Source organism: Portunus trituberculatus, chromosome 46 (genome assembly GCF_017591435.1).
Source record: "Portunus trituberculatus isolate SZX2019 chromosome 46, ASM1759143v1, whole genome shotgun sequence".
NCBI lineage: Eukaryota > Metazoa > Arthropoda > Malacostraca > Decapoda > Portunidae > Portunus > Portunus trituberculatus.
The window spans coordinates 33,205,235-33,222,734 of record NC_059300.1 but is presented as its reverse complement, the minus strand read 5'-3'; the positions used below and the strand labels follow the sequence as shown (position 1 = coordinate 33,222,734).

The following is a 17,500-nucleotide window of genomic DNA, read 5'->3' as shown; positions in this document are numbered from 1 at the left end:
AATTAATAACAGGTAGAGTAATTGATTAGCCAGCCCATCATCACCTGAGTCTCACCTGCCACACTATAATTAATCACTCGCTTACCTGCACGCCTCCCTTTCACCTTTACACACACAGATACACACACACACACACACACACAAACACAAACACTAGACTCAAAGTTGAAAGTAAAAAAAAACGTCAACTTCTGAGAATCTGATGAAAGGGAATGAATGAAAGTGTCAGATAAAGCTGGTGTGTCATTTCTCTTCGTCCTGTTTGGTTTGTTTATGTGCAAGTCAGTGAGGGAGGTTCTCTTTTCACCTGTTCACACCTTGAATACTCTGGAGGGGCTGTGTGGTGTGTGGTGGTGGGTGGAGCAACGCACTGGATAAACACACTCGAATCTCGGAAAGAAATGGACGGATTCGCTTCCTTTCTCGCTGTGTGTCTGAATTAATTGGTACGTTCATTTTATTCTCGTTTGTTTTTATGTGTGACGGAGTTAAGCCAAGGACACACAATAGCAAACTGATTAAAGACGTTTTTTTAAGTTGTTGACTCAGAAGGGAATGAGGGATGAAGTATGTAAGCTGAGACGAGAGACATTGGCTTTGCATAGAAGAACTGAAGTGTGTGTGTGTGTGTGTGTGTGTGTGTGTGTGTGTGTGTGTGTGTGTGTGTGTGTTTATCATCGTGTCATGTAAATAAATATATGCATAGATAATAAGAGATAATTATACACGTTGGCAGCAATCTGTCGAGTCGAAGCTACCTGACAAATTTACTTAATTGTAATAAAAATTTAGTATGTCTGACTATCATCTTTTAGCAATTACATGTTTCAGAATTTTACAGACGTGTGTGTGTGTGTGTGTGTGTGTGTGTGTGTGTATATGTGTGTGTGTGTGTGTGTGTGTGTATGTATAAATATATGTGTTCGAGCAGACTAAATCTATTCATTAACCTTTTTTGTATCAAGAATGAAAACAAAACGCACAAAATATGACCATGAAAAAAGGCAAAGGTTAGTTTAAGTATAGAAAGCACTTTAGGTTAGGTTAGGTTAGATTAAGGTTAGGTTATGTTAGGTTACGTTAGGCTAGGTTAGGTTAGGTTAGGTTATATTAGGTTAGGTTAGGTTATATTAGGTTAGGTTAGGTATCCAGAAACACTTTAGGTTACGTTAGGTTAGGTTAAGATTAGGTGGCATTAGGTTATCTTAGCTTAAGTGAGGCATATAGAAACCACTTTAGGTTAATTTCAGGTTAGACTAGGTTGAGTTAGGAATACAGAAAGCAAGTTAGGAAATCTGTACTTTTTTTAATGTTATATCTCTTCGTGTGACCATAGTGTACTTTCCGCAGCCCATCACCATTTCATTTCGTTATTTGTGATCTGTTTGCTTGATATTTCCATCCTCTGTTTGCTCATCTATATTGTTCAGCCTTTTTTTTTATCATTATTTATCGTTATTTGCTTTTTTTCAGTACGAGAGAGGAAGATTTGTGTTATGGGGGAGACGATAAATCATTCTCTCTCTCTCTCTCTCTCTCTCTCTCTCTCTCTCTCTCTCTCTCTCTCTCTCTCTCTCTCTCTCTCTCTCTCTCTCTCTCTCTCTCTCTCTCTCTCTGTGATCACATGCAGATGTCGACAGCTGCTTTTCTCCTCCTCCTCCTCCTCCTCCTCCTCCTCCTCCTCCTCCTCCTCCTCCTCCTCCTCCTCCTCCTCCTCCTCCTCCTCCTCCTCCTCCATCTCTTCCTTCTCCTTTACGACTAATCTTCAATACCTCTTCCCTTTTTTTTTCTCTTCCTCAGCGTCCCCAACCACCTCTCTCTCTCTCTCTCTCTCTCTCTCTCTCTCTCTCTCTCTCTCTCTCTCTCTCTCTCTCTTGGGGAGGAAATGAGCAGAGTAGGGTATAAGAGGAGATGAGAGAGAGAGAGAGAGAGAGAGAGAGAGAGAGAGAGAGAGAGAGAGAGATTGTCTAAATTTCACGGTCTTCTGTTTAATGAACGGAGTCAAATATTAGTTAGGTCTCTTATATGATTCTCTCTCTCTCTCTCTCTCTCTCTCTCTCTCTCTCTCTCTCTCTCTCTCTCTCTCTCTATATATATATATATATATATATATATATATATATATAGAGAGAGAGAGAGAGAGAGAGAGAGAGAGAGAGAGAGAGAGAGAGAGAGAGAGAGAGAGAGAGAGAGAGAGAGAGAGATTTCACCCCTCCAATTAACTTCACAATTAATTCCTCCTCCAACTGGTCGTATCTCTCCTCCTCCTCCTCCTCCTCCTCCTCCTCCTCCTCCTCCCTCCTCCTCCTCCTCCTCCTTCTCCAACTACTAGTACTATTCCTCATCCCCATCCTTCAACTCCTCCTTTCCTTCGTCTATCCTTGCTCTCCACCTCTGATTTTCCTCCTCCTCCTCCTCCTCCTCCTCCTCTCTCCTCCTCCTCCTCCTCCTCCTCCTCCTCCTCCTCCTCCTCCTCCTCCTCCTCCTCCTCCTCCTCCTCCTCCTCCTCCTCCTCCTCCTCCTCCTTCCTCCTCCTCCTCCTCCTCTTGCTCCTCCGTTAAGCCGCTTGCTCTCTCTCCTTTGGTCTCTCTCTCTCTCTCTCTCTCTCTCTCTCTCTCTCTCTCTCTCTCTCTCTCTCTCTCTCTCTCTCTCTCTCTCTCTCTCTCTCTCTCTCTCTCTCTCTCTCTCTCTCTCTCTGAGTGGACAATAATAATAATAATTGAATAAATGAAAATAAGATCAACAGGAAATAATATAAAAGATAATACGAGGAGGAGGAGGAAGAGGGATAGAAGAAGGAGGAGGAGGAGGAGGAAGAGGATAGAAGAAGGAAGAGGAGGAGGAGGAGGAGGACGAGGAAGGAAGAAGAAAAAGAACGTGAGAGCAACATGGACAGTAGCATAAGACCTCTTTCTCCTCCTTCTCCTCCTCCTCCTCCTCTTCTTCCTTCTCCTCCTCCTCCTCCTCCTCCTCCTCCTCCTCCTCCTCCTCCTCCTCCTCCTCCTCCTCCTCCCACAATGGAGTCACCGAGGAGGAAAATCATCATCTTGGACGTTCCATTTTTCATTTCCGAAGTCTAGATGTCAGGGCGGGTTGGGTGCTTCCGCTCCTGCACACACACACACACACACACACACACACACACACACACACACACACACACACACACACACACACACACACACACACACACACACACACACACACACATTTAAGAAAGGATTATGGTGGTAGTGGTGGTGGAGGTAGTGGTGGTGGGTTTGGTGGTAATGAAGTGGTGGTGGTAATGGTTGTGGTGGTGGTGGTGGTGTGGTGGTGGTGGTGGTGTGTGGTGGTGGTGGTGGTGGTGGTGTTGGTGGTGAAGAGATGGACTGCAGTAGAGAGGGTGTTTGTTGTTGTTGTTGTTTTTATTGTAATTCTTCGTATCATCATCATTATCATCATTATTTTCACTACTTCTACTGCTACTACTACTACTACTACTACTACTACTACTACTACTACTAACAACAACAACAACAACTACTACTACTACTACTACTACTACTACTACTACTACTACTACTACTAATAATAATAATAATAATAATAATAATAATATTACTACTACTATTACTACTGCTACTACTTTTTATAATGTTTGAGCGGTGGCGCAGTGGATAAGGTGGTGAGCGTGGGATCAGGCAGACGTCCACGCATAGGTTGGAATCCCACCACATACCGCTTTGAAGCTATGCCATTTGAGTGGTTTAAAATTACCTACATGTCACCATGATACCCAGGTTCAAGGTGGAGGTGTAATTGCCTTACACCCAAGATGGGCTTAGGTGATATGGGCCCTAATATGGATACCACTATAAATAAAATTGCCTGCACCACTAATGGGCGGAAGCTGAACAGTGCTTCCTACATATACTTTAAGTGTGCCTACAGGCGCTATAGGCCTTAACGTAAAAAAGAAAAAAAATATATATATATATAGCATTCATTTCTTCAATATATATGTAGCGGCAGCAACAACACACACACACACACACACACACACACACACACACACACACACACACACACTTGCCCTTCGTCTCCTCATCATCAGTGAAGCATCTTGACGCCAGAAAATTCTCAATAATAACAACAGACTTTCCCCTCCTCCTCCTCCTCCTCCTCCTCCTCCTCCTCCTCCTCCTCCTCCTGCACCTCATTGTCTCTTACTCGCCTCCGCATCCCACCCTCCCTTTTTCTCCCTCTCTCTCTCTCTCTCTCTCTCTCTCTCTCTCTCTCTCTCTCTCTCTCTCTCTCTCCCACTCATCTCCTACCACGCGCCGCTTCCAGCACCTCACTGGACATAAACAAAGAGAGAGAGAGAGAGAGAGAGAGAGAGAGAGAGAGAGGAGAGGGAGAGGGAGAGGGAGGGAGAGGTTAGAGATCGTTTGTGTAATTTTTGCTTCTCTCTTTCTCTCACGCCAAAAAATGGTCCCTCATGTTTATACGAGAGAGAGAGAGAGAGAGAGAGAGAGAGAGAGAGAGAGAGAGAGAGAGAGAGAGAGCATTGCAGTGTTCATAGTGACCTTTTTTTTATCTGCTCGTGTGTGTGTGTGTGTGTGTGTGTGTGTGTGTGTGTGTGTGTGTGTGTGTGTGTGTGTGTGTGTGTGTGTGTTTGTATTTATTTTCCCAGCCGACTTTTCGCCATTTCGGAATAGCAGATAGAAAAGGTGAGAGAGAGAGAGAGAGAGAGAGAGAGAGAGAGAGAGAGAGAGAAGGAAAAAAAGAAAATAATATTCTTGTTTGAAAAATAAAGGAAAAGGGAAGGACAAGAAAAAGAGAAAGGAGAGGAGAGAAGGAGGGAGAAAGTAATGGAAGGAAGTGAACGAGGAATTGGAGGAAGAAAAAAAGGAGAAAGAAAAATTGGAGGAAAAAAATAAGAAAGAATAAAAAGGGAGACAAAATAAAGAACGAGGATGATGGATTTGAAGAGAGGAGAGAAGAAAAATGAGAGAGAGGAGGAGGAGGAGGAGGAGGAGGAGGCTGAATAGTGAAGGAGGGAAGGAGGAAAATGGGAGAGAGAGAGAAAGAAGAGAGAAAACCAAATGGAAGAGGAAGAAGAGAGGGAGTGAAGAGGGAGTGAAAGATGAAGAGGAAGAGAAAATAACTGAAAGAAAAATCATTCGAGAGGAGGAAAATTATTGATAAAACAGGAAGTAAACTAAGTAAGGAAAAAAAATCATGTAAAATAAAATAAAAACCAGAGAAAAATAAAACGACGAAGAAGAAATGGAGAGAAAGAGAGAAAGAGAGAAGGAGAAGGAAAACTGGGACAAAAATATATAAGTAACGAAGGAGAGTGAATAAAAATAAAGAAACAATATAGAAAGGAAGAAGTTTAGAATGAGGAAGAGGAGGAAGGAGAAAATAAGAGAGAAAAGGAAAAGAAAAGAAGAGTAAACGAGGTAAAGAGAGGACGAGAGGAGGACAAATGGATAAAGAGAGAGAGAGAGAGAGAGAGAGAGAGAGATAGGTGTGTTCCTTGCGTTGTAAAGTGAATAATTTATGTTTAATCATGATGGATCCACCTGCCCAGTTCTTGACTTTTATCGACCACACAGGGAATGTCAGCACTCTCTCTCTCTCTCTCTCTCTCTCTCTCTCTCTCTCTCTCTCTCTCTCTCTCTCTAGTTACAAATGTTTATCTATATCTGTCTATTTCCTTGTTTATCTATCAGTTCTGTCCTCTGTTTGTATATCCACCTATCTATTTATCTATCCATATGTGTTTTTGTATGTATGTATGTATGTATGTATGTATGTGTGTGTATGTATGTCTGTATGTTTGGTTATCTTCTTATCTCTTTTATCTGTTCGTCTACTTATCCATTGATTTTTCTTCTTATCGTGTTTTTATCTCTCATGTGTCCTTTTGTGTCTATCTATCTATATTTGTATTATCTATCTATACATGAAGCTATCTGTCTATCTGTTTATCTATCTGTCAGTGTATCTATTTATTTATTTTTCTATTTTTCTATTTATCTTTTTGTTTATCTGTATCTATCTATCTATCTATCTATCTATCTATCTATCTATTCATCCATACCTTCTTTATCTACCTACCTATCTACCTATTTTCTCTCTATCTACCTATCCCTCCCACCTTCACCTATCTACCCACCTGCTTCTCTATCTACTCTCCCTGTGTCTACCTGAGGCGGATCAGTGTGGAACCAAAATATTATGCTATCAATTCCACAGCCGGAAGTGAGGCAGGACGTGAGGCAGTGGCTACGTACATGTGTGTGTGTGTGTGTGTGTGTGTGTGTGTGTGTGTGTGTGTTTTCGATTTGAGTCACTATTGAAGGTGTTGATGTTTGTCTGTCTGTATCTGTATCTGTATCTGTATCTCTCTCTCTCTCTCTCTCTCTCTCTCTCTCTCTCTCTCTCTCTCTCTCTCTCTCTGGTTTGGGATTTCTAACACAACTTTTATTTTTATTCTGTTGCAAAGTTTAAAGGTCTCTCTCTCTCTCTCTCTCTCTCTCTCTCTCTCTCTCTCTCTCTCTCTCTCTCTCTCTCTCTCTCTCTCTCTCTCTGTTATTGCGTTACGTACGTTGACAGAATAATAATAATCCTTGTGTAAAGTGAAATCCCCACCTCACCTCTCCCCTCCCCTCACTTCCCCTCCCTTCCCCTCTCCCTTCCCCTTTCCCTTCCCCTCTCCCTCCTCCTCTCTATCCCTTCTCTCCCACGCATTCTTCCTCCCAATCTCCCCCCTCCCACCTCACCCCCTCCTCCTCTTTTGGGTATGATGGGTAAAGGGAAGGGGAAGGAGAGAGGGGAAGAGGGGGAATAGGGGAAGGGGAAGGGGAAAGGGAAGGGGGGGTTGCCTCACGCCTAGCAAAATGTAAACAAAGATGACGTAATTAGTGACGTCATTCCAGCGAGAGAGAGAGAGAGAGAGAGAGAGAGAGAGAGAAATTCCTGTATTTAGCTTGAAATAAAGCCTTTTTTTTTTGTTAGCCTCGAAATCCTGGGTTTTGTTTCTCTCTCTCTCTCTCTCTCTCTCTCTCTCTCTCTCTCTCTCTCTCTCTCTCTCTCTCTCTCTCACACCCACACCCAACACACACACACACACACACACACACACACACACACACACACACACACACACACACACACACACACACACACACACACACACACACACACACACACACACACACACACACACACACACACACACACACACACACGTATCCCAAAAATACATATGTATACTAATTGATGTTTTCCATGGATATTTTTGCTCAGCCCACCGATAACACCATCATTTTAATTTACATTGAGTCAAATTAACCTTTTGTAAACAGGAGGGAGAGAGAGAGAGAGAGAGAGAGAGAGAGAGAGAGAGAGAGAGAGAGAGAGAGAGTGAGAGTTGTTTAAACCTGTATTTTCTGCTCCGTAGAATTCAGACTCGAAGTACAGAGAGAGAGAGAGAGAGAGAGAGAGAGAGAGAGAGAGAGAGAGAGAGGAGGTTAGTTTGGGAATGGGAGGGAGTGGTTGTGAGGGAAGAGGAAGAGGAGGAGAGGTAATGGAAATGGAGGGAGAGGGGAGAGGATGAGGGGAAGAAGGAGAGGAGGAACAGGATGATGGGAGAGAAATAAAGAGGGGAAAGTGAGAGAGGGATTTGCATGAGGAGGAGGAGGAGGAGGAGGAGGAGGAGGAGGAGGAGGAGGAGGAGGAGGTGGTGGAGGACTACTAGTGAGGAGGAGGATGGGAGGAAGGAGGAAAGTTTGGTAAAGAGAGGAGGGTAGGGAGAGAGGGAGAAGGAGGGAGAAAGAGGGAGAGGGAGGGTTACACAAACAGATAGACAGATAAACAGATAGATAGACAGAGGCTGGGCTGCCATTGCTGTGATTGAATGACCCGAGAGAGAGAGAGAGAGAGAGAGAGAGAGAGGAGAGAGAGAGGCATTTTATCCGATTTCATGTGTTTATTTACTTATTTATTTGTTTGTCTATTCATTTATTTATTTGACTATCTATCTGTTTGTTTATTTATTTACAACATGGCGCCGCGCCAACACACACACACACACACACACACACACACACACACACACACACACACACACACACACACACACACACACGATTTTGTTTTCTGTTTAAATTAGATGGAAAAAAATATTATCCTCACCTACTACTACTACTACTACTACTACTACTACTACTACTACTACTACTACTACTATCACTATTATTATTACTGCTACTGCTACTACTACTACTACTACTACTACTACTACTACTACTACTACTACTACTACTACTACTGCATCTACTACTACTAGTAGTACAAGAATAATAACAACAACAACAACAACAACAACAACAACTACTACTACTACTACTACTACTACTACTACTACTACTACTACTACTACTACTACTACTACTACTACTTCTACTACTGCTGCTACTACTACTACTACTACTACTACTACTGCTACTACCACTACTGCTACTACAGGCAGTATCACCAAGAATCTGCTTTTATAAACTGCCCATCAAAATGCAGGAAGGGAGGGAAACTCTCTCTCTCTCTCTCTCTCTCTCTCTCTCTCTCTCTCTCTCTCTCTCTCTCTCTCTCTCTCTCTCTCTCTCTCTCTCTCTCTCTCTCTCACAATTCTTTCACATTCTTCCACTCTCTCCCTTTTGCTTCTCTCTCCCCCTCCCTCACTCACTCATTTTCTCTCTCTTTCCCTCTCACTTTCTCTCACCTTCTCTCCCTCTTCACCCTGCGTCGTCCATCACCGCCGTCAAGGGCTCACAAAGAGAGAGTAAGAGAGAGAGAGAGAGAGAGAGAGAGAGAGAGAGAGAGAGAGAGAGAGAGATGGGAAAAAATGTGGAGAGGAAAGATAAGAGCATTTTTAGTGATTGTGAGCATTTAAAGACACATAAATATTTCTCCCACGACCAGAGAGAGAGAGAGAGAGAGAGAGAGAGAGAAATCCTTAGTAGTGTTGCATTGGATTCTGTAAGTCCGCATTTCTCTCTCTCTCTCTCTCTCTCTCTCTCTCTCTCTCTCTCTCTCTCGCTCCATTTATCTTTTGACTAGCAGTTCCTTTTTTTTATTTTCTTTATTATTTTCCTCTTGGAATTTTTATTCTTTTTCTCTCTCCTCCCCTACTCTATTTTACCTCGTTTCCTCCTCCTCCTCCTCCTCCTCCTCCTCCTCCTCCTCCTCCTCCTCCTCCTCCTCCTCCTCCTCCTCCCAGAGCTTTCCTATTCCTCCCTTCTACTACCCCTCTCTCTCTCTCTCTCTCTCTCTCTCTCTCTCTCTCTCTCTCTCTCTCTCTCTCTCTCGAAGTTATAATGGGCAGGAAGTAGTGTTTTCTGCCCTACTAACATTCCTATCTGTCTGTCTGTATGTGTGTGTGTGTGTGTGTGTGTGTGTGTGTGTGTGTGTGTGTGTGTGTGTGCGTGTGTGTTTCTGTTTATGTATGTCTGCTGTTTGACTCTCTCTCTCTCTCTCTCTCTCTCTCTCTCTCTCTCTCTCTCTCTCTCTCTCTCTCTCTCTCTCTCTCTCTCTCTCTCTCTCTCCTTTAGGGTTCTCCTCCTCTTCCTCCTCCTCCTTCTCCTCCTCCTCCACCTCCTCCTCCTCCTCCTCCAGAACGACCTTGATTCATTAGCAACGCATTAAGGATTTGCTTCCTCCTCTTCCCTCCTCTCTCCTCCTCCTCCTCCTCCTCCTCCTCCTCCTCCTCCTCCTCCTCTTCCATGTCCTTCTTCTCCTCTTACATCTCCTCCTCCTTCTCTTCCTTCTCCTTCTCCTTCTTTTACTTTTCCTCCTCCTCCTTTTCCTCTATCTCCTCCAGTTCTCTTCCCTTCTCTTCCATTTACCATGTTTTTCTGCACACCTTCCTCCTCCTCCTCCTCCTCCTCTTCCTCCTCCTTCATAGTACAATCCTCTTCTTCCCCTTCCTCCTCCTTCCCTTCCCCTTTCTCTTCTTTTCATCCAATCTTAACGAAACACACACACACACATACACACAACCACCACCACCACCACCAGAACCACACACGCTCTCACAAACAATATCAAGTGGTCAGGGAGGAAGGGAAGAGGAGGAGGAGGAGGAGGAGGAGGAGGAGGAGGAGGAGGAAGATGGGGAGCCTCCGAATTCTTAATTTTCTGGTCCTGAAACTTGGTGACATTAATTAAAGGGGAGAGAGGGAGGGGGGGTGGAGAGAGAGAAAGAGAGAGAGAGAGAGAGAGAGAGAGAGAGAGAGAGAGAGAGAGAGAGAGAGAGAGAGAGAGAGCGCCATAAGTCAAGTCTTGCTCATAATGTTTCCTGCTCCCCTCTTATTCTCTTTCTTGATAGATAGAGAGATAGAGAGATAGAGAGAGAGGGAGAGAGAAAGAGAGAGATAGATAGATAGACAGACAGATAGATGGATAGATAGAAAGGTAGATAAAGAGGTTGAAAGGTAGATAGATAAATAGATAGATAGATGGACAGATAGATAGTATGGTTGGTAGAATGAAGCAAGAAGTTATTAAGAATTTTTATTTTTCTTACTTCAAATTCATATCTGTATTCTATTATTGTTGTTGTCATTATTATTATTATTATTATTATTATTATTATTATTATTATTGCTATCACTATGAGCATTTTGTATATTTCGCCTTCCTAACGAGAAATATAAAGAATCCTCTCTCTCTCTCTCTCTCTCTCTCTCTCTCTCTCTCTCTCTCTCTCTCTCTCTCTCTCTCTCTCTCTGCTTTGTTTATGTCCCAAGACAAGGCAACGATGCTCCTTTTGTTTCGACTCGCTTGATCCTCCTACTCCTCCTCCTCTTCCTCCTCCTCCTCCTCCTCCTCCTCCTCCTCCTCCTCCTCCTCCTCCTCCTCCTCCTCCTCCTCCTCTACCACCAACACCACCACCGTACAATCACTATTACCTCCTACTCCTCCTAAATGTTATCTTCTTCCCTTCTCTCCCCTTCCCTTCCCTTCCCCATCCCATCTCTTCCCTCCCCTCCCCTTCCCTTCCCTTTCCCTTTCCCTTCCCTTCCCTTCCCTTCTTTTCCCTTCTTTTTCCCTTTCTCCCCTCCTTTCCCCTTCCCTTCCCTTCCCCTTTCTCCCCTTCGCCTCCCTTCTCTTCCCTTCCCTTCCCTAATTTGGCAACAGGTTTTAAGTATTATTAGTGAAGTTTTGAGGGAATGGAAGGAAACACAAAGGAACACAAAGGAAGGGACGAACGGCAGCAGATTTGTGGGCCCTTTGTTATTGTGATGGGGAGGGAGAGTGATCGGGAAGTGTGGAAGTGAAGAGGATGGATGGGAGAGCAAGAGGGAGGGAGGAATGGGAATGTATGGGAGAGAAAAGGAGGGAGGAATGAGGAAGGAGGAATGAAAGAGGAGATAAGGAAGGAAAGAGGGAAAGTTGAAGGAGAGGGATAGATAGGAAGAAGGATGATAAGGAAGAGTTAAAGACGAAGAGAAGAGGAAGGAAAGGAGAAGGAGGAGGAGGAGGAGGAGGAGGAAGGAATAACTCTCTCTCTCTCTCTCTCTCTCTCTCTCTCTCTCTCTCTCTCTCTCTCTCTCTCTCTCTCATTATATGGAAACTAATTTTTTTTCTTTTGGGAAACTATTTTTTTTCTTTCAATTTTTTGGTTCATACTAAGTGACGGAGATGAAGCGAGGCACGGGATTAATCTTCTTCTTCTTCTTCTTCTTCTTCTTCTTCTTCTTCTTCTTCTTCTTCTTCTTCTTCTTCTTCTTCTTCTTCTTCTTCTTCTTCTTCTTCTTCTTCTTCTTTTTTTCTTCTCCTTATTCTTATTCTTATTCTTATTCTTTTCTTCATCTTTTCTTCTTCTTCTTCTTCTTCTTCTTCTTCTTTCTTTTTTTTCTTCTTCTAAAACTACTACTACTAGTAATTTTATTTTCTCTCTCTTTTCTTCCTCTTTTTCGTTTTTAGTTATTGATGTTCTATCCTTTCTTCCTCCTCCTCCTCCTCCTCCTCCTCCTCCTCCTCCTCCTCCTCCTCCCATTTCTCTTCTTTGACAAAATATATTAACAGGAAAAGCGTGTACAAGATTTGATTCTTCGCCACAGAAGGAGAAGGAAGACAAGGAGGAGGAGGAGGAGGAGGAGGAGGAGGACAAGGAGGAGGAGGAGGGAGGGGTAGAAGGGAGTTAAGTAAAAAGGAATGAAAAAAGGGAAGGAATAAGTTTTGGGCAAAAAATTAAATTCAGAACGAGAGAGAGAGAGAGAGAGAGAGAGAGAGAGAGAGAGAGAGAGAGAGAGAGAGAGAGAGAGAGAGAGAGAGAGAGAGAGAGAGAGAGAGAGAGAGAGAGAGAGAGAGAGAGAGAGAGAGAGAGAGAGAGAGCCCATGATGCAGTATGGACACTAATAGCTTTCGCCCACGATTAATCACGTGACCTGTGGAGTGTAACCCTTGACCTCTCTCTCTCTCTCTCTCTCTCTCTCTCTCTCTCTCTCTCTCTCTCTCTCTCTCTCTCTCTCTCTCTCTCTCTCTCTCTCTCTCTCTCTCTGTGTGTGTGTGTGTGTGTGTGTGCTCGCATTTGCTTACTTCCTCCTAGTCACCACCCTTACCTCCTCCTCCTCCTCCTCCTCCTCTTCTTCCTCCTCCTCCTCCTCCTCCTCCTCCTCCTCCTCCTCCTCCTCCTCCTCCTCCTCCTCCTCCATCCATGTCTAAACTTTCCTCTCAGCCTCACGTATTTTTTCCTCCTACCTCTCCCTCTTTCCTCTTCCTTTCCTCTTTATTCGTCTTCTTTTCTCTCTTCCTTCCTTCCTCTTCTTCTCTTCCTTTCTCTTTTTCGTAAACTCCTGCCTTCTCTCTCCCTTTTCTTTTTTTTTTCCTTTATCATATATCTTTTCCCCGTATACTCTCTCTCTCTCTCTCTCTCTCTCTCTCTCTCTCTCTCTCTCTCTCTCTCTCTCTCTCTCTCTCTCTCTCTCTCTCTCTCTCTCTCTCTCTCTCTCTCAAATTAAAAATAGTACAATGCACTTTTTTTCAATGCAATTTTATACTTTCACTTAAAAATAAAATAAATAAAAAAAAATTCAGCTGTATATTCATTTTTTCCCCTTCTCTGTATTTTTTCCCTATATTTTTGCCGTAGTTGGGGAGAGGAGGAGGAGGAGGAGGAGGAGGGAAGGGGGAAGAAGGTGGGGGAGGAAGAGTGGTCTATGTATGTATGTGTGTATAGGAACATGTGAATATGGGAGGAGGAGGAGGAGGAGGGGGAGGAGGAGGAGGAGGAGGAGGAGGAGGAGGAGGAGGAAGACTGCATTTCGTTCCCCGGGCACGTTTTAAACTTCATTACTCTATTTATGATGGCTGGGTGTGGGTGTGGGTGGGAGAAGAGGGATGGGGGAGGGAGGCAAAGTGAGGAGGGAGGAAAGGAGAGGGGAGATGTTATATTGGGGGAAATTTTGAAAGGGTTTCGTGGTGGAGAGCTGATAGGTGGGGAGATGGGGGATGGGGGTTGTGGGTGGAGGAGGAGGAGGAAGAGGAGGAGGAGGAGGAGGAGGAGGAAGGGACAGTGGTGCTGATCTATGATAGGGATGAGTGGAGAGCGGGAACGGAGGGAAGGGGAAACGATACGAGTGGGAGGAGGTGGAAAGGATGTTGTGTGATGCGAGGAGGAGGAGGAGGAGATGAAATAGCGAGGGTTTGTTTGTTAAGTGGCAGAAGAAAGCCTGAAGGACGCCAGTGCGCGGCTGTGACAACATTGAAAAAGAGTAACCTTGGAAAGAATGAATGAATGAGTGAACGAAAGAGAACAGGAAAGGAGATGAAGGAGAATAGAGAAGGAGAATGAAAGAGATGTAATATTGTTTTGTGGCTTTGAAAAAAGTGGTCAGGAATAACAATGGTAATAATGACATTGCAAAATGATAAAGATATAATAGTAATGATAATATTGATAATAATACTAATTATAATAATAATAGTAATATTAATAATAATGATGATGATAACAATGATGATAACACTCCTAATGAAGTACTAACAAGAGCGGCAGTGCTTGGTGAGGTGCACCAGCCACAGAGGCCTCTATCACCTCTGCCTCCTGAGGTGCGGTGGTCGCCACACTGTGCTGACGGCCTGTTGTGTTGTGCGTCCTTGCCTTGTAACTGGTTCTCCCTCAGACACTATCAATCTGTTGCACCTCACCATTCCAGTCTTGGGTGAAAAGCCAGCACACACAGCCTGCGGCACGTGATGCCCGTGTCTGTGGGGATGCAAGCAGGCCGGCAGGTTTACTGGGGCCAAGGACAGCCACAGCACGCCAAGGAGAGGAAGGGCAGAAAAACTTTCCTTACGAGAGACGCGTGGCGGGTGTGGGCGTGGAGGGGCGGAGATGCCTCCCGGGAAAGTGTTTCCTCCCTGGAGGAAGAACAGTGGAGACACTTCCCTGACGACTTCTAGACATCCATGCCAGCCTCAACAACCGCACTAACTCTTCTGTCTGGGCCTGCCTGGCCTGATTCGTGGCAACAGCAAGCCAGCGGCCTGCTCGCGGCGCCACGTGGCACATCAGGCACTGGCGCGGGCAGGGCACGGCGCCAGCTGGTGTGCAGGCTGGACGCCACGCTGAACTTTTTCACCCCACAACATTTATTTTGATATTTGATTCTAACCTGTGTCAAATGTGTTTTGTAGAATTATGATCGTCAGTGATGAGGCTTCAGTAGAGCACCAGTGATCCTGAGCCCCGCTAGCCAGGCAGCCTGCATGGCACAGGAGGCTTGGGGAGGATCGGGGAGAAACTCTCGTCTTTTTAAAGGAGAGAAGAATATATATATATATATATATATATATATATATATATATATATATATATATATATATATATATATATATATATATATAAAGGAGAAGCTAATCTATTACCACTTATAAGTAAAATGAAAAAAAGAATTGAATATTGAATATATTCATCCATTACTTGATTGACACACACACACACACACACACACACACACACACACACACACACACACACACACACACACACACACACACACACACACACACACACACACACACACAAGGCAGCATAAACGTAAACATAAATCGCCTGAACATAAAGACAGATAGACAAGCAACCAGACAACCAAAGAGAGAGAGAGAGAGAGAGAGAGAGAGAGAGAGAGAGAGAGAGAGAGACCATTCATACATCCACGTTCTGCCTTTTGATCGAAAATACTCGTTCCAAACATGTTCATTTACGGTTATTTATCTGTCACGCAGAGAGAGAGAGAGAGAGAGAGAGAGCTGTGACATCGGTTGATATTCCCTTTCACTTTATTTATTACACAAGCTCTCTCTCTCTCTCTCTCTCTCTCTCTCTCTCTCTCTCTCTCTCTCTCTCTCTCTCTCTCTCTCGGGTGCGTACGTGTCAATAACTTTTGGTGTTGTTATTGTTTTTGTTCATTTGGAGGAACAGTTTTGCTATACAACTATTTTGTTATTGCCATTATTATTATTATTATTATTATTATTATTATTATTATTATTATTATTATTATTATTATTATTATTATTATTATTATTACTATTATTATATGAATGCTGTTGGATCTCATCGTTAATTAAGGCAATCAAGGTAATAATAATAATAATAATAATAATAATAATAAAGTTTTGGATGTTCGTGTGTTATTATTTAAGTCGAAAATGTTGTAATATTCTTAAAAGCAATACATTTCAACTTTTTTTATTGTATATTTTCATTGAGAAAGTGTGTTTTGCTTCCAATAGTTTGATTGAGTGTGTGTGTGTGTGTGTGTGTGTGTGTGTGTGTGTGTGTGTGTGTGTGTGTGTGTGTGTGTGTGTGTGTGTGTGTGTGTGTGTGTGTGTGTGTGTGTGCACGTTTTAGTCTGTTATACTCTTTATCATCGTTATCCACAACTCTCTCTCTCTCTCTCTCTCTCTCTCTCTCTCTCTCTCTCTCTCTCTCTCTCTCTCTCTCTCTCATCTTCTCTTATATCTCCATCTTCACCTTTCCCTCCTTCCATCTACTTTCTTTCTTTTTCTCCTTATTTCCTCCTCCTCCTCCTCCTCCTCCTCCTCCTCCTCCTCCTCCTCCCTTATCATTTTCTCTCCCTCGTCACCCCACTCTTCTCATCATCTCCCCTCTCTCTGTTCCTCCTCTTATCTTCCACATCTTCTTTGTCAGGTTTGTTTTCCTTTTCCGCTAATTTACCATATTATATTATCTCTTCTTTCACTTGCTGTTGTTGTTGTTGTTGTTGTTGTTTTTACTTGTTCTTCTCTTGTTTTTGTTATTGTTCCTAGTAGTACTTGTAGTAGTAGTAGTAGTAATTGTAGTTGTTAGTGTTGTAGTAGCAGCAGTGATAAGTAGTGGTGGTGGTAGTGGTGGTAGTAGTGGTAGCAGCAGCAGTAGCAGCAGCAGCAGTAGCAGTGGTAGTGGCAGCAGCAGCAGTGCAGCAGCAGCAGCAGTGGCAGCAGCAGTGTAGCAGCAGCAGCAGTGGTGCAGTGCAGCAGCAGTGGTGGTGGTGTGTGCAGCAGCAGGTGGTGGTGGTAGTAATAGCAGCAGCAGCAGCAGTGGTAGTGGTGTGAGCAGTAGCAGTAGTGGTAGTGATAGTACTAGTAGTAGCAGCAGCAGCATTAATATTGATATCAGTAGTGAAAGTAATAGTAATAACAGCAGTACATTAGTAAGAGCAGTAGCAGCTATAGTAGTAATACCAGTAATAGTAGCAGCAGTACTCAAACCACCACCACCACCACCACCACCACCACCACCACCACCGCCACCACGCCAATAATAGTAATAATATTTTGGGCCGCCACACTCTCGCTGTTATTATTAAGGACGCTATTCCCGAAATCACGTACACACGCACTTTTTTGTCGCTTTTTTTTGCCCCACCCACCCACCTCCACCCCTTCCTCTCCACCTCACCCCTTTCCGCCCCCTCTACACCACCCCTACCCTTCTTTTTTTTCCCCTTTCCCTCTACCCCGCATTTTTTTTCCGCTCTTGTTCATAAAACCTGTGGTGACGACACGCCGCGCAACACACACACACACACACACACACACACACACACACACACACACACACACACACAACTGTCAGCGATAAAAACAACATCCCAACAACAACGTGATAGTGGTGGTTGTGGTGGTGATGGTGGTGGTGGTGGTGGTGGTGGTGGTGATGGTGGTAGTGATAATGGTAGTGATTGTGGTGGTGGTGGTGGTGGTGGTGATAATGGTAGTGATTGTGGTGGTGGTGGTGGTGGTGGTGGTTATGATTTTTAGTGCCGGTGTTTGTGTTTATATTTAACGGAGTTTTTAGTTGTAGTAGTAGTAGTAGTAGCAGTGGTAGTACTGGTAGTAGTAGTAGAAGTGGCGGTAATAGTAGTATTAATAAGAGTGGTAATAGTAGTGGTGGTGGTGGTGGTGGTGGTGGTGGTAGTAGTAGTGATGGCAGTTCAGT

General features: G+C 43.9%; 2 protein-coding genes across 7 annotated transcripts in view; both read left to right on the top strand.

Annotated features, from left to right (window-relative positions):
* Positions 1 to 17,500, top strand: part of LOC123520002 (lachesin-like) — a 188,598-nt gene that overhangs the window by 72,463 nt on the left and 98,635 nt on the right. The window lies entirely within an intron of this gene.
* The window catches only part of LOC123519802 (protein TRACHEARY ELEMENT DIFFERENTIATION-RELATED 7A-like), a 47,935-nt gene continuing 44,898 nt past the window's right edge, over positions 14,464 to 17,500 (top strand). Inside the window, exon 1 of the mRNA XM_045281320.1 lies at positions 14,464 to 14,601. Within this exon, the coding sequence (XP_045137255.1) occupies positions 14,464 to 14,601 (138 nt within the window). The remainder of the gene's footprint in view (positions 14,602 to 17,500) is intronic.